The sequence below is a fragment of the Camelus dromedarius genome, chromosome 10, assembly GCF_036321535.1.
Source record: "Camelus dromedarius isolate mCamDro1 chromosome 10, mCamDro1.pat, whole genome shotgun sequence".
Classification (NCBI taxonomy): domain Eukaryota; kingdom Metazoa; phylum Chordata; class Mammalia; order Artiodactyla; family Camelidae; genus Camelus; species Camelus dromedarius.
In genome coordinates this window covers 19,349,773-19,370,788 of record NC_087445.1, presented here as the reverse complement: position 1 = coordinate 19,370,788, position 21,016 = coordinate 19,349,773, and the positions used below count along the sequence as shown (strand labels likewise).

General features: G+C 37.7%; 1 protein-coding gene across 3 annotated transcripts in view; it reads right to left on the bottom strand.

The window, feature by feature from the left end:
- Window positions 1–21,016, bottom strand: part of MLLT3 (MLLT3 super elongation complex subunit) — a 240,987-nt gene that overhangs the window by 195,221 nt on the left and 24,750 nt on the right. Inside the window, exon 1 of one of the 3 annotated variants that reach the window (XM_064490170.1) lies at window positions 16,777–17,442. The exons of the other annotated variants lie outside the window; for them this stretch is intronic. Within the exon in view, the coding sequence (XP_064346240.1) occupies window positions 16,777–16,867 (91 nt within the window). The 5' untranslated portion in view covers window positions 16,868–17,442. Of the gene's footprint in view, window positions 1–16,776; window positions 17,443–21,016 lie in introns of those variants that run through there. 3 annotated transcript variants of the gene reach the window in all.

Below are 21,016 nucleotides of genomic sequence, written 5' to 3'. Positions count from 1 at the left end.
AAAGGAGGAATTTCAGAAGCACCTACAAGAACAAAAGAAAGTGTTATCATTCAAATGCCAAGAAAAAGCTATTTAGATGTTAAAACATAGAGATCCAACATTAAAATGAAGGTGGGTCTCTTTTCTCCAAGCATCTAAACTTATGGGCTTCCATAACCAAAAGAGCTGGAAGTGGTACTAAATTTAACCAACTAATATATGATTAAATGTAATAGTACAAACAAACCATTTAACCTTCCTTAACTTTTTTAAAAAAGGTTAACAGCCTTGCTAGTTGCAATCTCAAATTATCAAAGCCACCACCTGAGAGCCACCCAAAATAATGACCTTAAACAAAACATGGCAAAGGAAACTATTCTATGTCAAACTATTTTAGCAAATCTTCATATTAGAGCAATGAAGTTAGAATTAATTCATCTTTACAGGTTCACCTTTTCCTTGTCAGGCTTTCAGAGAATCTAGCTTTAAGAATTCATTTGACACAGGAAACATTACACAACTTGGTCAATAAAATAGCCCTGACCACATTATCATCATTACCTAGATTTACAGAATGGGCCCAGTGACCAGGACACTGGGTTCACGTCCAATAGTAACATACATGTTCCTGAAACAGGTCCATCTTCCATCCCCACACCCCTCAACCCCACCTATGAAAATCTCCTACCTCCATTCTCTACCTGGAGCTGCCTTCCAGGACAAACAAGATGTTGACTTGGAATCCTGGTTCTGCAGCTATTCAACAATTCCAAACTAATGAAATATCAACTAATGGAACCCCTAAGTTAAGAATTACAGTGACCAGAAGTAGATACTTGAACATACCCGAGAGAACAAGAGGTACACCAGGATGGAGTGGGAATGGGAGGTTAGAAACTATGATAGATAAAATTTTAAAAGCATATGCCCCTGAGGTATTTATAGCTTAAATGAGAAGTCTAGGGCTGACTTCAAAATAAATTCATTCAGAGAGACGGGGGGAGGCCCAATGATGGTACGGATGACACAAGACTGTGAGTTAATAATTGTTGAGGCTAAGTAGCAAATATTATCAATATACTATTCTCTCTGCTTTTTGTAATATCTTTAAATTTCCATAATAAAAAAGCGGGGTGGGGGGCAAGAAAGTATGTATAAACAGTAAAATGCCAATACTAATGACCCCTCAGTGGAGGGAAGCTGGATAATTTTATTTTCTTCTGTGAGCTTTTTCAACAAAAACAATATCAGTTTTGTGTTCAGAAAGTAAACATGTACTATTAGCATGATGATGATTGCTAAAACATTTCTGGTGAGGAATGATGGTCTTATCTGGATACCTTTAGAAGCCACGCCCGTCACAGCAAACCAAGCTGTAGCAAGATCCAAATTTAAGAGAAAACCATTGTGCCCTGAGGCACACACACCCAGAAATCCACATAAACAAAGTTTCAAGTAAGGATGTAACAAGTACAGAATGAAAAGAATCTGACACAAATATCCCAATAGAAAGTAAAACAAATTAATTCCTTTTCCTGAAGGGCAGTATCATCTGTTTAAAAAGGTTTATTTTCCCTTTTAGCTAAAGTTGACTGAGCTCTTGCTATGTACAAATAACCTGGCTGTACTCTCATCTAATCCTCATAATAACCCTAAGAGGAAGGACAAGTATTATGCCTGTTTCAGAAACGAAGAAACTAAGATTTAGGTAGTTTAAATAGACTGGAGTTGGAGTAGGGATTCCAACCAACAATGTGATCACATCTTTGTCTTTGGGATGTCTGAGAGAAAAACAGGAGAGAAAAGAGAAATTAATCTACTTCAAAAAATTCCCAAAGTCAAATGACTCTGAGCCTGGGAGATTCCAACCCAATCCAATGTAAGGGTAGCATTTACATTCCTTCTGCCCATCCTCAAGACCAAGGGGGGAGAAATGATTGTAAAAGGAATATATCAAGAATGAAGAGTTCCACCAAGCACAGTAAGATTAACCTGAGCAGCAGGCATCTGCGGAATGCTTGTGTGCTTAGAACTGTGTTAATCACAAACCCTCCTAAAGGACCACCGTCATTCCTGTTTTACAAAAAGTGAAACTTAGAGAAGCCAGGTAACTTGCTCAAGGTAACAGCTAATAAACAAAAACTGCCTTTTAGACCCCAAAAGCCCCCAAAGGCTGGCTACTGCACACAACAGGACACACATTCTCTGAAAAAGAGGCTCACTCCCTCAATAAAACAATTCTAATTCCACCCTGAATAGTGAGCATCTATGCTCCCAAATTAACACCCAAACAAAACAGCCACCAACATATCTTAAGACTTTTCAAAGTCTAGAGGTGTTAGGGAAATTATGGAAGGGATTTCCTACAACATATTTAAAACTGTACTTGGATATTGTGAAACATACACCAGCCAATGACTACAGCCTATAATGAAACTTCAGCAAACCAGCGCTATGGGAAACTCAGTGGCATCCTCAGTATTCAGAACACCCAAGTCTCAGAAAGAGGTTTGGAGCAAAGAGACAATTTCAAATCCCAGCTTCTCGGTTTACAAGTTCCCTGACCCTAGGCATGTCATCATTTAGCCACTTCCAATCTCACTTTTGGTCCCTAGTAGTGGCGTTAACAATACCTATTTATATGTAAAGCACCTAACTCAGTGCTTGGCTCTCAACAAGAAGCAGAAGTTCAGTAAAGGCTTCATCCCCACATAATGCGCTGCAGTCGGTACCAGCCAGCATTCTTCCTCTTCAGTAACCCCAAGGGGAAAATGAACCTTCAGCTCCCCGTTTGTGGATCAAAGTAATGCCCCCAGCTGGCCCAAACTACTGCCCCTCCCCTCTCATAACACAGTAACATCTTTATAGTAAAGATCCTCAAATTGTGGGGATTTAGTTCAGTAACTCTCTTATTTTGCAATACTATAATTTTACTTTATTGGACTTTCAGATGGGCTTTGTTTGGCATTTGATTATTTCAGAGCCAACTTCCCACTTAAAATTCTAGACCTTGGCTTTGATACTAGAATATGAAAAATGCCAGGACATTATATCTGTCTCAAAAACTCTGTGAGCAGCCAGAAATTGTTTTATTTGTTTATACAGTGACAACAGTCAGAATTCCAAAGAATCAAGTCACAGAACCTTAATTTTCTTCCTTACTAGCTTTTCCTGCGTTATTAGCTTGGTAGTCATAAAAAGCAACTGAGGACTCACAGTACTTTGTTGTTTCAATTTTGTATTTTGTTATTCACTAATGCTTAATATAAATAAAAGTCAGATGAGTAAGGCTAAACACTATTTTCAAACTAAAATATAAAAAGTTATTTCTCCTACATCTATCACAGTTTTAATAATTTTTCAAGATAATACCTCAAACTATTTTTGTTTAAATAAGATTTTTGGAATGTCCATGAGAACAAAACAGATTTAGATGTATGCATATTTATGACACAAGGGGAAGGAGGGATTCTGAACCTTTAAGAATTTCTTAGTTTGTTGTTTTTTCAATGTGATACAGAAATTAAACATTTAAACAAAAATGAAAATCCAGAGGTCCACTTTAAAGAACAACACTGTTAAAAAGAAAAAAAAAGATTACGTCGCATACTGGTTGGCAATTCTGGGAATTCCTAGCAATACTGGTTGTCCTCCTTTAAAAAGCAACCCCTTCCCCCAAAAAATCCTATTGGTCTCAATCAAGATCCAACAAATTCCCTACTTTTTACTCCTTTAGACTCTGACTTCCCACTTAGAAAAGGCAGGGTTAAGGACTAAATAGACTGACCTTTACGTGTAACTTGAAAAAACCACAGGCTGAAGATGAGTCATACACAGACTTTGTAAACTAACTACACAATTGCTAGACTGTATTTCATACAAAGAAGCTGCGAGTAAAACTGCTCACCGAAAACAGAAGACATGTCTTTGTAGTACAGAAACATGATCAGGGACACAAAAACAAAACAAGGACCAGCAAAGAAGTATTTTCATAGAGTGCTATCTAACTTTATAAAGAAGTATTTTTAATTTTTTTTTGTTTGCTTGGGAGGAGAGATTAGGTTTGTTTGTTTGTTTATAATGGAGGTACTAGGGATTGAACCCAGTTTATTCCACTTGTTAACTTCAGGAATAAAGAAAATTTCTGACCTACCTTTTTATTATCTGAAGGAAAATTAAAATGAGAAAAACCTCTTCTTGCTCTAAATGCTCTTCCATGAATAGCCACAGCCTCTCCTTTAAAAAAGTATACACTTGCATATAAAAAGAAGTACCTCTAGGCTACTGTCTAAAGCAACCTAAAGAAATCCTTTGGTTTGTTCTCCAGTTCTTTTCAGGTTGCCCACCAAGTTTGAAAACTAGGTCAGAGTAGAAAAAAAAAAAGTTAAAAAAAAAAAACACTGAGCCATGTAACAGCACTAAAATGGAAATAAATAGAAAAAGACCTAGAAAAGAAGTCAGAAGAAATTCAAATAAAGTTAATTTTTGAAGTGGATAAAAATAAAGCTATAAGCTAAATGCTATCTGAAATACAAATTACAGAATCTGATACAACTGAGGAGGACTAAACTGAACAGGTTAGGTCTATGTCCATCTTAAGTCTCCACTTGGCAAACTGGAATCAAGCTATTAAATCCAAAAGCATTTTTGAAAAACTGGAATATAATACCAATAATATTTAGATTGATTAGTTATTGAACTATTCTATGCACATGACACCAAGCATCTCTCTCATTTAATCCTCATGAAAACCCAAAACTATAAATCTTCCCATTTCACAGAAGAGAAACTGAGATACAGAGAAGTTAAGTTACCTGCCCAAGGACAGATTCTTCTTGCTTTTTTGTTTCTTGACAGAAATGGCTGGTAATCCCTTTAAAGATGAATACTGGTTCATTTACTATCAGTCTTCTTAAATTGAAAATCAAAATCAACTGGAGGGGTTGTTAAACTGCAGACAGGGGTGTGCTGAGCACCTCCCCCAGGGTCCCCGATTCAAGGTGGAGCCCAAGAATTTGCATTTCTAACAAGTTCCCAGGGGCTGCCGCTGCTACTGCTGCTGGGGACCCCATTTAGAGACCCACTGCTTATCCTAATCATAATGAGATGCGCTAAACACTTAGAGATGCAAGAAAAGAATGCTAAATTGTGTTCAACTGAACCTATCTCCAGTGACTGAATTTTCAAATTATTTGATTTAAACACATTTTGAAGAACAACAGTTCGGTGAGAAGTCACTATGGTATAAAGTCGTGTATTTCCAACCAGGATTAATTCTGTAACACTGCCCAATGTCTATTATCTTGACCCACAACAGTTCCAAGAAACATAACTCTTTCTACTTGTCTGTTCCAAAATTACATTTTGCTCTTTGTAGTCATTTATCTCCACATTTGATGTATTTAATAACCCCAGCTAGAACAACAGTAAGGCAAAAATCTCAATGTAATCTCCCCTTTGCCACATTTTAAAGACCTGAATGTTCAGACACACAAACACATCACCAAGTAGGACAGAACATTAACCTAAATATTTAAACAACATTGATATATGCATGTAGAGTTGAACTCTTAGATTTTCAAATTACAGAATAATCACGTTTGGTCCAGAAGTATTACCACTTGTCCTCATCTTCATAGAAGTTACTGCCCTGTAGAAATGCCCTCAAGAGAGAAAAACACAACTTTCCTAGTACCTGTTCTCTCAGCTCCTGTACCTCCTCAACATCTCAGTGAAATTATCTCAGCAAGACAAACAGCCCCAGGTTCAGCTGAGATTCAGCTGGCCCATCTTTGACTTCCACACCCATAGTCTAACCATTTGGGCAATTACTGCATACTCGTTCAATCAAATATATTCTCGTCCCCTGATTGCACAACAGAGGACAAGAGAAGAAAGAGCACGTTGCCAGAGCTTCTGCCAGGTGCAGCCGAGATAGATGTGAATGGGGGTAACGCTGTAAGGCAGGAATGTGCTTCTGAGGCTGCCTTCCAGGCTCTCTAGCTTCAAAGGTGAAGCGCCAACAGCCAACAGCCACACCATTCTGCCAGCTAGGCTATGAGGTCCTGACCCCGGCTGCTGTAATATGGGAGGCTACTTGATTGCTCAAGTTTTTTGTTTTATTTTTTTTAATTACAGCACGGTTATCAGTTTCCCTGGCTAGCCAGTTCTACAGTGTTATTCTGGGAGTCATTCTTAGAAAGTCGGCCCAGAGCCTGCTCTTCCAGCTCCTCCAAGATAAATGAAGGACCTAATTTCCTTTTACCAAATCCCTTCCTGCTAAAGCTGGCTAGAATGGTGTGGGTTCAACAGGTTTCAACAGGTGAATGCCACTAAAAAGAAAAGAACTCCTTTTAACTTCTTAACACTAGTAAATACTCTATGGCAAGGGGAACAATTAGAATCTAGCACAATGGGAGAGACAGACAACAATCTGGAAGATCTGGATTCTATTCTAGACTCATCCATTGACCTTTACTAAATAGGAACTCAAGAATTGCTAGATGAATTAAAAATAAATCTAGGTAAATCATCCCTTCCCTGGTCATATCGAGTACAAAATGTGTGCTCAAAATTTTTTAATCACTCTGAATTAGGGTTTGTTCTAAATATTACAAGAGCATGATGAAAAAGAGTGGCTGATTAACAATCTGGGCCTCAGATTCACTATCTGGAAATGGGAAACCTATCAAAGGAAGAATGACAGATAAAGAACACTATGCTGTCCAGAACAGCAGCCGCCAGCCATACGTGGCTATTGGGCACTTGAAATGTGACAAGCACAACTGAGGAACTGCATTTTACCAAAAAGCTTGAATACAGTTGGAACAATCCGAGTCTATGAACCCACCTTTTCAACTGTACATTTTATGAAATCTAAACACAACGCCAGACTTTGAAGACTCAGTATGAAAAAATGTAAAATATATTAATAATAGTTTATATTGATTAGAATGATAGTATTTTGGATATATTAGGTCAAACAAATTATATTGTTAAAATTAACTTTAGCTGTTTCTTCTTACATTTTAAGATATAGCTACTAGAAAACTTAACATCACAACCGTGGCTTGCTTGCCTTATATTTCTATTGGGCAGTGCTACCTTTAGGAATATAAAACATTTAACAGTTTTTGAAAGCAGGGTTAAGAATAAGTATAAATCAAATTAGCATCATGGAGAAACACAGGGAAACACACTTCTACAAAGAGCCATGAAGAGATTTGAAAAGCATCTCTCCAAATCAGACTTCTAAGTACTCTAATAGTTTACTCACAAGAATCCTGACCTATGAATGAATGCATATAAATATATCATTTTTTTTAAAAGAGTTTAGCAGGAAGCTGATGAGAGCCACCATAGGGGTACACAAAGTTAATAATCTACAAAAGAGCGAAGAATGAAAGGTATGAGGAAATGTAGCCTTGTGGTTAGAGCGAAAGAGCTCTTTTTGCTCACCTTACCCTTTATACTCACTACTAAGTCCAAATCAAGTCAGGGACACATAGGAAAGACTAGACGGGACACGGTCACAGGCCTCCAGCCTGGGGACCCACAGAGGTCAGTGTGGATTACCTGGGGAAGAGGAAGAGCCACTGGTGGTGTTTTCTTCAGGGAAGGGGCAGGTACAGGGTGCATTCATCCTACCTGGAGGCCCCAGGTAGCTTTTTGTTAAGTACAACTAATTAAATCTCACCAGACTCGTGTGAGGTAAATAGGGAGCACCTCGGTCCTCTCCCAGTTATACTAATGAGGCCCAAAAAAGCAAGTGCTCACTCGTTGTCACCTTAGTGGGACCCGAGTGCTCTGGCTTAGCTACCACCGTCTCACAACATAGACAGACGACCCCTCCTAGTCATTAACGCGCGCACAGCTCCAGCCTCGCTGTTGGTCGGAAAGACAAATGCCACCCACTTCCTTCTTTGCTCTCTTTCTTCCCTGTGAGCACTTCATAAGCATAACTCCTTAACACAAAAAGGTCAAACCTCCTCTCTCCATCTATGGAAATGAACTAAAGCAAACCCATTGCTGTTACTAGACAGTGACAAGAGTTACCTCTAATATCTTGTCTTTAGTTAACATGACTCCTCCCCCCCCCCCAGCTCAATTTGGAACTTCAATCTCTTGACAAATACTCTTTCTCAGACATACAGTCACTCTTTTCAGTCCTAAATAAATTCAAATTGGGACGCACCACTGGAAAAGCTATGAACTTTCATAAGACAAGCTCTTGAGCTCTCTTAGGACAGCTTTTTATTCTATTTGCTTTCAGTAGTTTTACCCAGGACACTCTGTACATAATGGCTAGTCCTAGAGAAAACCAAAAAGCAATCAGGGATGGAATGACCTGAAATACAAAGTACCAGCTGACCCTTGAACAAGCAGGTTTGAATTATGTGGGTCCACTTATACCAGATATTTTTCAATATCACAATCTGTGGTTGGTTGAATCCAAGGATGCCTGTCCTTTTAGACGGGCAAGGCTTAACAATGTTTCCGTTACGCACCCCCTCCCCAAACATGCCCAGGTAGAGCCATGAAATAAAGAGTCAACGTTCATTTTTATTTAAAACAGTTGCCATATCACACCCGACATTCTAATCATATCAGACTAGAGCACCGAAGGAGAGGAGGTACCCCACTCTCCAGTTTGAGGGATTAGACTGGAACTATAGCAATTAACACAGGGCTAACCTCCCTAACCACCTAAACAGAAAAGCTTCTGTCAACAGATTTTATTTTTAAATATGCAGTCTATTCCAAACAAGTAATGCAAGCTAAGCTACACTGTGCCTGTTAACTCACACAAAAGGATAGTGCCAAATTCCAATTCAAGACTACCATAGATACAGCCAATACTTTTTGGTGCTTCTTTAAATTCAGGTTATCAATAGATTCACTCGTGGCCTAGGGTTGATGAACCTTTCAAGATCATGTTTCATTTCAGAGGCTGGTTGCACTTGGTCTCTGACTCAGATATAGGAAACCTAGACAATTCGGACATTGCTGTTTCTCAAGTGCGTGGATACTGGGGGTGGGGGGGTAGGGGTAAGTTAATATTTACCTTAGCATTATCAATGTGAAGTGGGTGTGGGGGTGGATTTTTAAGCAAAGGAATTACATAAACAAAATTAAAGAGGTGTTAAATTCTTTTTACTCCCTTTAGAAATTCCATTTACATACTGACAATGTAAACAGCAGCCACAGTCGTGCTTTGATCTGATAATTACAAAACATTTTTATCATTTCATTACATCAGGATTTCTAAGGGGCCACTTTAATGATTAAAAGGGCAGCCTGAATAAGTCTTCCCTAACTCACATTGAAAATTCACTAGGAATTTTTGGGGGTTCTTTTTTTTTTTTAAACTCTAAGAGCTATGCAGTCCACCTTCAAGTCTTTGGATGGTTGGCTCCTATTCTAACAACGCAGGTCTCAAACCAGGGTTCAGAAACAAGGACAGATGATTAAAATCTCAAGCTGTTAGGCCCCTGGCCACCAATGAGGGATGCTGAAGAGGATTCCATCCATCCTCAGTCAGCGAAGCTACTTAACCTAATCTGCTACACGTTCGGTGACCAGGAAACACTACGCAATTTTATTAGGTACCAGGAAACCATCTCACATCTGACATTTCTTCATAGACCTCACCTTTCAATTTACTAAGAGAAATACCATCACCTTTGGTTCTTTCTCTAAATGATAAACAAGAGAAAAGCACTTGAGGGTGTCTATCACTGCTTAAGGACAGTAACCTCCCCTCTCCAGTTTGAAGATGTCTCCATTTATGTCTCTTGTTTTTCTCTCATTTTTTACACAACAAAGTCTTGCATCTGATGCTCAATTCATGAAAAAAAAGTTTGCATTTTTAAATTATCTTCACTTCAGTCCTCTCCCTTGTGAAACAAGATTGAACCCAAAATGCCCTTTAAAATTAATAAACTGTATATTTTAGGGAAATTTTAGGTTTACAGAAAAAAAGGAGCAGAAAATACAGAAAGTTCCCATATATTCCCTTACTCAGATTCACCTCAACCCATCCTATCACATCCCTATTATTAACATCTTGCACTAATGCGAGACATTTTTGTTACAATCGATGCACCAATACTGATAAATTTTTATTAACAAAAATTTATAGTTTATATTAGTGTCACAATCCCACAAGTTCTGGAAAATGCATAATTCTTGTATCCACCATTACAGTATCACATGGAACAGTTTCACTGCCCTATAAGTTCCCTGGGCTCAACCCATTCATCTTTCCCTCCTTCTCCACAAAACCCCTGGCAACCACCGAACTTTTCACTCCCTCCAAAGTTTTGCCTTTTCTAGAATGTCATATACTTATGCTCTTCAGACTGGCTACTGTCACTTAGTAATATCTATTTAAGGTTCTCCCATATCTTTTTGTAGTTTGATAGTTCATTTCTCATTCATGCTGAATGATATTCCATTGTATGATGTACCACTGTTTGTTTACCCATTCACCTACTGAAGAACATCTTGGTTGCTTCCAATTTGCGGCATTTGGTTGCTTCCAACTTGGGACAATTATGAATAAAGGCTATTATAAACATTCATGCACAGGTTTTTTTGTGTAGACCTAAGTTTTCAACTCATCTGAGTAAATACTTAGGAGCGTGATTGCTGGATTGTATGATATGTTAGTCTGCTCAGGCTCCTGTATCAAAATACTACGACTGGGTGACTGAAACAACAGAAATTTATTTCTCACCATTCTAGAGGCTAAGAAGTCCAAGATCAAGGTGCCAGCTCATTTGGTTTCTAGTGAGAGATCTCTTTCTGGCTGGTAGGTGGCTACTAGAGCCTCACATGGCTGAGAGGCGGAAGGGACAGGGAGGAGAGGGGTCTCTCCACTACCCCAGTCTCTCCTTATAAGGTCATTAATGCTATGATCTCAAGGTCTCACCCTTATTACATCATTTAACCTTAATTACCCCATAAAGGCTCTATCTCCAAATACAGTCACATCAGGGGTAGGACTTCAATATATGAATCTGAGGAGGATATAAACATTCAGCGCATAGTATGGTAGGAGTATGTTTAGCTTTGTAAGAAATAACCAAACTGTCTTCCACAATGTGTGCAACATTTTGCACCAGCAATGAATGAGGGCTCCTACTGCTCCACATCCTACTGCTGGCATTTGGTGGTGCTAGTGTTTTAGATCTTAGCCATCCTATCAGGTGGGTAGTAGTATCTCAAGTTGTTTTAATTTGTAAGTTTTTAATGATATATGATGCTGAGCATCTTTTCACATGCTTATTTGCCATCTGTGTATTTTCTTTGGTGAGGTGTCTGCAAAATACTCCTTTTACTATTCTTAAATTGTGTTTTGCAAAGAGTGGTCCCATGGCCACCTTAGAGTGGGATCACTTGGGCTGCCTGTCAGAGATATAGAATACTGGGCCCTATCCAGTACTAATTCTAATGCACTCAAGTTTGAGAAACATTAAATGGACAGATACACAGTTGGAGAAGGCGGGGGACACTGACAGAGAATCACCGATGGTCAGCCTCACTCTTATTGGATTGACTGGTTACAGACCTGTGTGCATGATCTTTTCCTCACTGGAAGCTGACTTTTAAATCCCAAAGCCTTTCAAAAAGAATAAATATAATATGGATGGATACTGCCATGATCAGGAAGTCAAGGCTACTCAGGGATGAAAAAAAAAAAGGGAAAGGGAATTGAGTTGTTTAACCCCAATTCCCCTGGAAAATCACTGGAAGCAGGTTGAGGGGTGGGAGGGGGAGCAGACAATCGGTCCTACTCCTTAAAAATAAGCTAAAGTAACCAGCGAAGAAAGAGAAGAGGCAGAAGTTGGGCATGCAGCTGGGAAGCTGAGATAAGCAAAATACCATGGAAGCAAATTATTCAAACTATGACAGGTCACAAATCAAACTCATTTTTAAAGCCCCTAATAAGCCTCAGAGATTTTATTTTTTTCTTTTTACTACTTTCCTTCCAAGGAAGAAGAGGAAGGAAGGGAGAAAAAGTAGTGAAGCAGTGGGCCTTGCTGGTTAGGAGAGGAGGGGACATAGTTGCCCATTCCTCTAAGGGGTGGTGGGGGTGTGGGGGGAGGAGAAGGGGGGAAATAAAGCAAAACTATATGAGAATAGGAAAGAACCATTCCCAGTATAATATTCTTTTTTCTTATCTATACTCTACCTCCTTTATTTAGATTTTTTTTAAGTTTGAAATGAAACCTCCAGTCTGTTTTTAAACCAAAAGCATGATTCTTTCCTGAGTAGTAAATCTGATTAATTTCCTTCAAACTTTTCCAGGTAGCAGCAGCCAGCCGATTTGTATTTGATAAACAGCAAGTACAAAATAAAAGGCATGATTCTGTAATTTAAAATAATGTTAATATACTAATTTTTCTTAAGTATTTTAAACAAAAGTTGATATTTTAATTTTTGCATATTTCCAACAGATATGCAAGTGGAGAAAATTATTTCCCAATAGTCTCATATCTGCAAAGGGAACTCAAAAAAAACCCAATAAGACACAAAACAGGTAAAAATGATTTTTCTTCATGGTTAAAATGTTAAGCAGTGATCAACTGTAAATCAGACTATTTACTCAAAGCTTCATTCTTTTGGTAATGGTAGGTACTAATAAATTTCTTAAAATCACTAATTCATTAGCACTTTATCATTTACAAAACATTCTCATACATAATTTCACTCAATCCTATTAGAACTATTCTGAGTGAAGTGGAGGAAGTTAATCTGTCTATCCTCATTTTACGTAAGAGAAAGCAGAGTCTCTTGGAGATGAGGGAAACTTTCTCACTACATGGCCTTTAAGCACACAGCCAAGCCAGAATTCAAATCTAGGACTCCACCTCTAAGACAAAGGAGTCCCCCACTCTTTCCACTTTGCAATAATACAATAAAGCCTAGATTATAAGACACAAAGAAAGAAATCCATAATGTAGTTTTGGAGTACACTAAGAAATCCTTTAAAAAAAATAAATAATTTGAGGATTGTGTTCATAAGCTTTTTACCTCTTGAGTTCCCTCAATAAAGGCACCAGTGTCCCAGAACATGGTGTTAATGGCTGATTTCTAGGCAGCCCTCTACACTATAAAGCTATCTGCCAGGATAAGACATTCTGCAGGTAGTGAAGAGCCTGCTTACAAAGTCATCCTTGCCAGTTGTGAGAAGCTGGAAAACCTTTGTCTACCTCCCCCTCCACCAAGCACTCCACCTTAAGCCTCCAAGGCTGTTACATCGATTTCAGTGGGCGACAACTCCCTTCAAGCTTCTAAACATCCAAGAAGCCAGGGTAGAGGAAAATGGCAGTTGTGCCCTCCTAGAGATTTACAGTCCCCTTTTACATTAGTGCTGAGTAGCTAATTTCCTACACTTTTTTGCCATCCTGACATTTTAATAACACAAGGGACATTTAATTATATTAATCCCCCTCCAAATATACCTATTCCAGAGTAACAGATAATAATATCAACATTTTGAAGGCTTGAGTTTCAGAGAATTTTCAAATCCATATTACTTTCAAATAATGTTGGCATTTTGTAAATTTAGCAGCATTTTTGAACTTGTTGGACCTATACTTTATTTATTTTTTAATATATATATATATATGTTTTGTTTTTGTTTTATTGTTGTTGTTGTTGTTGTTGGTTTTTCTGTGAGGGGAGGTAATTAGATTTATTTATCTACCTATTTTTTAATGGAGGTACTGGGGATTGAACCCAGGACTTCATGCATGCTACACACATACTGTACCACTGAGCTATGCCCACCCATCCTGGACCTCTATTTTAAAATCTAGTTCACCGTTCTTCCTAATTTACCCGATTATACTTTTTCTAACTATGGGCAGGGACTCCAAAGAAGATGAGTTCAGCTGCCTCCCCAACTCCACAGCAGAGGTGCTCTGATTCAGAATCAGGAGGGAACTTGCTTAAAGATTCCTAGATTTCACTCAAAAAGGTTCCAAGTCAGTAAGACTGCAAGAATGTCCAGGAAGCAGCATTTTTTAAATGATCTGACAAGTGCGTCCAGCAAATGCTGCCACAAAAGGACTCACCCTGGCCTCCAGGACAAATTTATAAACATTTTTAAACAACCTATGAGGGCTGAAGGCCACAAAGAAGGAACTGACTCCAGGTGGGGCACCAATGGCATTCCAGACTCGGGGGACAACTTGTACAAAGGCGTGGAATCATGGAATGTTTGGGGAATAAAGAATCAACTGGAAATTAATCTATATCCAAATGGTGGACTCAGCCTTTGAGGAATATCTTGCTCGTGAAATTTTTTACAGAAAAAGGATTTTAAGACAAAAGTGTTTTAAGCAGAGCAATGAATGATTGGGTGTGTATTAAATGTGAAGGATGGTCTCTCAGGAAGATGAGTTTCTCAAATAGAAAAGAAAGGAAGAGTGTTTCTTAAGAGATACTAAAGAAATTGAACAGGAACTGGTAAGCAACCAATCCCATTAACATAGTTTCACTCCCAAGTGAAACCGAGAAAGACTTCTATCAGAGAGAAAACAGGGCAAGCTCACAGGTGGATATTTTACCTATTCCAGTCACGTATCTCACTACCGTGAAACTGGAGATGAGTCCACTCTTACTTAACCCTAGCATTTGGTTATTCCTCATCCACATTGCCTCCTTCCTGCCTTATGTGTAGCTTCAGATACACATCACAATAATTACATACTAAACTTATTAAATGTATTTAATATGTATGTATAAATATTTAGTGCCATTGCTGGACCCACACAGTGTATTAGTCTGCTTGGCTGCCATAATACAGTACCATAGACCAAATGCTTAAACAACAGAGACTTATTTTTCTCACAGCTTTGAAGGCTAAAAGCCCAAGATCAAGGTATCAGCCACACTGATTTCTCCTGAGGCCTCCTTCTCCTTGGTGTGTGGAGGGCCATCTTCTCCCTGTGCCTTCACAGGGTCTTTTCTCTTTATGCCTGTTTCCTAATTTCCTCTTGTAAAAGGACATCAGTCATACTGGTTTAGGGGCCACCCTAATAACCTCATTTAATCTTAATAATCTCTTTAAGGACTCAGTCTTCAAGTACAGTCATATTCTAAAATGCTGGGGGTTGCACCTTCAACATAAAATTATGTCAAGGGCAAAAGAGACGCAATTCAACCCATGATGCTATAGCTAGCTATATATTTTTTTAATTTAAATAACACTTCAAAAAGTTTGAAAATTTCCTTAGTAAAGTTCATCAGCAAGAGGAAAAACAAAAAAAAACCGACCATTATACTCAGGACTAGCCAGACCCCTCCTAGAATCCATGTTCCCTTCAGGGAGAGGATTACCAGGAGGTCTGTTCTATCATTCCAAGATCAAAAATCAGCTCTAAAACTATCCTGGGAATTTTAAGTCACTCCTTTAGGGCAACAAAATTTCAGACAAGTTGCTTTCACACCCATCCCCAGTGATAAAACCAAAGAGCAATGAAAGGGAAAGCAAAAGGAGAAAAAAAAAAAAGTTTATACAGTTACATTCCAACACTTGTTTCCAAAGCTGTGAAGTGTATGATGGCATTCTTGATATCCATACCCAGAACTTAATAAAAGCTCACAAAATTTTCCTGAACTGTAGCTAAATCTATAGAGGCAGGAATTTCTTCTGAACCAGCATGACTCTTCAGAAGCCATAAGCATATTTAAAAGTAAGAAACAAGAGCTTCAATATTGTAAATTTAAGTGACCATAAACATTTGAATAGAATCAGTTTTCTACCCCTAGACCCGCCTCCATTAGTTCTCAACATTTAAAAATTATTGGAGAAAGGAGAGGGTATAGCTCAGTGGTAGAGCGTGTGCTTAGCATGCATAAGGTCCTGGGTTCAATCCCCAGAATCTCCATTAAAATAAGCAAATAAATATAAATAAATAAATCTAATTACCTCCCCCTCCCCCAAAAAATTAAGTAAAAAAAAGTTTAAAAAAAGAAAATATTAAAAAAAATTTTAAGTGTTGGATAAATTAGATTAGAGAATTTTATATTATCACATATTTCACTAAATTACCCATAAAATCGGGCACAGAAACCATTTGCCATGATGTAAACTGTTTCAGAAACCATATACTAATGGATAAAAATAGGACTAGATCCTATACTTATCCTTTTAAACATAAGTACTACCAAACTAGGAAAATAACCAGTGTGCAATCCCAGTGAAACAGCTAATTCAGGTTCACCCACAAAGGATCATCAGTAGATGCTAAAACCATTACATGAAAGACCACAGTGGAACATGACATTTGAAAGATACAAAGCATCATCACACGGCCACTTTGTAATTCCAAGGGGGAAGAGTATATCTTTTCAATAGCTTTCGCCACTTCTGAGTGATAAAACTCAGTATCACTAATATTGGGATAATCAAAACTAGGTGCCTCCTGATGTGCAGTGCAACACAAAATACCTATAGAAGTGTCTTGCTAAAAATACTTCACCTAAATGGAACAAAGTTTATAGATCTAACTCCAATTCACAAGAGACTTCAAGTTAAATGACTCTATGAAGAAATCATCAGACAAATCCAGATTGTAGGCAGTTCTATAAGACAACTGGCCTAGCCTCCTAAAAGATGTCAATGTCAAAATCAGAGGCAGGGGTGAGGTGGGGAGTGGAGGCAGGGGAATGTCCTAGATTAAAGGATACCAAAGAGATATTACATCTTAAGGCTAACATTAAATCTTAGATGTGATCAATGCTTTTGCTGTTTATAGGAGAAAATTATTGATAAGTACTTACAGGGTAAGAGGCCAGGATATCTGCAACATCCTTTCAAATGAATGAAAGGTATAAATCTAAACAAAGAGATAAAGTACATGAAGCAAAGCATCAACAATTGATGAATCTGTGCATTCTTTGTACTATTTTTTCAACTTTATTGTAGGTTTCAAATTCTTCAAAATAAAATTGAGAGTGTCACTTCATGAAATTTTAAAAAGAAAAAACAAAAACAAAATCAGTGTGGGGACTGCTCAAACCTAAAGACTTACACATAACTTGATGGGATCCTAGTTTGGGAAAAAAGAACCAAAAGATACTTGGGAGACAACTGGATGTTTAAATAGGCCTGGCATTATGTGATATTAGGAACAAATTGATCATTTCTTCCTTGAGTGATAATGATAATATTGTTATACAGAACAACATCCTGAGTCTTAGGGGATGCCCTAAGTATTAAAGGCTCACGTATGGTGACTGCAACACACTTTTAAATGAAACACACACAACCAAATATGCTTACATGTTAATAAATGGTGGCATTTGAACATTTGCTGCATTATTCTCTCAACGTAAATTTTTTGGAGCATAAGTAAAAGTTAGGAAAGCATATATACCCAAAACCTTCACATTTCTTTTTACATTTAATGAATTCATTATCTTACTAAATTCTTATGAGCATTTAGGGGATTTTTTTTTTTTTACAGCACACAATGCCACTTAACAAGCAACATAATTAATACTTTAAAACATTCTTTACCAACATTTCAGTTACCCATATTTTTTAGTTTGGGAGGGACATTGTGAAGATCCTCCAAGGTTTTAAAAAATGTAACACATATTGCTTCCTGGTTGGTTAACACCTGGCAATTCGGGGAGAGTGGCACACTTGAAGGGAGCAGGGAAGAAGTTCCATGCCTTTTCCCCATGCCTTGTCCTATGCATCTCTTCCATCTGGTTGTTCCTAAATTATATCTCTTACGATAAACTGACAATCTACATGGTAGACAAGATACACTGATCGACACCTCTGTGAAAACAGCCAATAAAAAAAAAGGGGAAAAAAAAGTTATAAAAAATTTAACTGGCACAGGGGGTGGGTACAGCTCAGCGGCAGAGTGCTTGCTTAGCATAGACAAGGTCCTGGGTTCAATCCTCAGTTCCGCCATTATAAATAAATAAATAAATAAGTAAACCTAATTACCTCCCCCTTCCCCCCCAATTTTTTTTAATTGAGCTGGCAAAAAGGTAACTAATGAGAGACAAAAAACTTAGAAAGGTTATAAAAACCTAATGGCAGAGGTGCCCTCCACCTACCCAGAGGGAAGGAGCATCCTTATCTCTGAAGACAGCAGGACAGCCGAGGAGAACCCTAACAAACAGGCCTTGCTGAGTTTCTCCTGGTTTCCTACAGTAACTTCATACTCTTCAGCCTATCCTATTTCTCCATGACTGCCCACTCTTCAACAAACCTAACATAAAAATACACAGCTCTGTTTCTTTGGTTCTTCGTTTCCTTATGAAGGCTCCCATGTCACATAAAACAAATTTGTATGCTTTCCTCCTGTTTAAAAAAAAAAAGTAACATATAATTTTATATAACAAGTCGCATAAGATCCTTTTCCTCTACTTTTCATTCTCCACAAAAGCACATATGCCACCATAATTCCACCGTAAAAAAAAGTCCTGAGGATGGTACTGTTCCTCTAGTCCAGTTCTGTCCAGCATGGCAGCCACTAGCTACATGCAACAACACTTCAAATGTAGCTAATGACTCAAGAACTGAATTTTTAACTGTATTTAATTCTAATTAATTTACATTTAAGTTTAAATAGCCACACATGTCTAGTGACTATTGTTTTCGACAGTGCAGCTGTAGAGTACAAAACCTAGACATGAAAGGCAATATAATTTACAAGCTTAAATTAAGGACAGGTTTCAGAGAAAACTATTTTATAAGCTTTTATCACCAGCTAATTCTAGATCAGGGATTGCCTCCTTTGGACTTCCCTTAGAGCACTTTTTCTTTACTACAGAAAAATAGGTCCTCAATAAAAGTTTACAGAATGAAACTAATAAAGGTTTAAACTTATCTCAGATCAATAGAATTACCAGAGAAATGACTGCACTCAATCAAATGTATAGGAGTGCCCTGATTTAAGATGTCACAATTGTCAAGACTGATAAAAAGGAACTGACTTATTTGCAGGTTTCATTTAAAATAATAGGCTCCTTCAGAACACTAAAAATACGGTTTCACTTACAAAAAGTTACTTTATACACACACTGCCAGAAACATCTATTGTATACTGTAAGATATGCCTAGCCCAGAATAATACAAAACATTGCTGCTACCTACTACCACATTCTGTCACCTACTATTTGACTTTGAGTAAGTTACCTAAACACTGTGCCTCAGTTTCCACACCATTAAATGCAGATTGCTATACTTAACTTTATAGAATTGTGAGATGTACTGAACAACACATTAAAATCACACAGAATAGTATCTACACACGATAAAAATTCAATGAATATTAGTTGCTCTATCAACTAAGAGCTTGTATTTTTGATGAATGTGAACAAAACACACATACAAAGTAACATAAAGTTACCAAAGCAGCAAGATGTATATTTTTAATTAGGTCTAGTCTAACCCAGGAAACAATGCTTGCTTTATTTATTTATTTAGTTGATTGATTGATTGATTTGGGGAGGTGATTAGGTTTATTTATTTAGTTTTAGAGGCAGTACTGGGGATTGAACCCAGGACCATGTGCAGGCTAAGCATGTGCTCTACCACTTGAGTTATACCCACTCACCATCCCCTAACAACGCTCCTTTAATAAACCATACTGGGGCAACCAAAGACCCTGGAATGTTGACATGTGCCTTATGTAAGAGAAAAGACATGCCATCAAGGTTTAATTATTTCCCTAATATATAAATATGAAGGTACTGTTTGGTGCCAACATTTTTATGAATGAAAGTTAGGGACACTTTTTTAAAATACCAGTTTTAGAGATAAAAGTCACATACCATATATTCACCTATTTAAAACATGTGATTCAATGCTTTTAGTGTATTCAGACATGTGCAACCATCACCACCATCAATTTCACAATATTTTCATCATGGCTACTATGAGTAATGCTACTGTAAGAATTCAGGTGCAAGTTTTTGTGTGGACATATGTTCTCATTTCTCTTCAGTAGATATCAAGGAGTAGAACTGCTGGGTCATACAATAACTCTATGTTTAACTATTTAAGGAACTGCCGGACTGTTTTCTAAAGTGGATGTATCATTTTACCTTCCCTCCAGCAGTCTGTGAAGGCTTCTGATTCCTCCACATCCTTGCCAATGCTGTTACTGATTTTTTTTATCACGCTCATCCTAGCAGATACAACATGGTATCTCATTGTGGTTTTGATTTGCATTTGCCTGTTAACTAACAATGTTGAGCATATTTTCACATGCTTATTGGCCATTTGTTTCTCTTCTTTGAAGAAATACCTATTCAGATTTTTTTGTCCATTTTTAATTGGGTTGTCATGTTACTGAGCTGTGTGTGTATTGTGGATATAAGCCATTATAAGATATATGATTTGAAAATACGTTCTCCTATTCTGTGGGCTATCTTTTCACTTTCTTGAAAGTGTCATTTGAAGCACAAAAGTTTTTAATTTTTATAAAATCCAATTTATCTATCTTTTCTTTTGTTGTTTATACTTTTGGTGTCATATTTAAGAATCCATTCCCTGCCAAACCCAAGGTCATAAAGAGTAATCCCTATGCTTTCTTCTAAGAGTTTTATAGTTATAGCTCGCATTTTTTTATTCATGTTAAGCTTTGTGTATGGTAGGAGGTAAGGGTCCAACTTCGTTATTTTGCATGTGGACAGCCTGTGCACCCAGCACCAATTATTGAAAAAGACTATTGCTTCCCTATGAATGGTCCTGGCATCCTTGTTGATCTGAGGCACAGGGGTTTAGTTCTGGATTCTCAATTCTAGTCCACTGATCTACATGTCTATGCTCGTATCAGTCCCACACCATCTTCATTAATGTTTTTTTACAGTAAGTTGTGAAACCAGGAAGTATGAGTACTCCAGCTTTTTTGTTCTTTTTCAAGATTATTTTGGCAATTCTGGGTCCCTTACAATTTCACATGAATTTTAAATCAGTTTATCAATTTCTACAAAGATACCAGTTAGGATTCTGACAGGGACTGCACTGAACCTGTGGATCAATTTGGAGAGT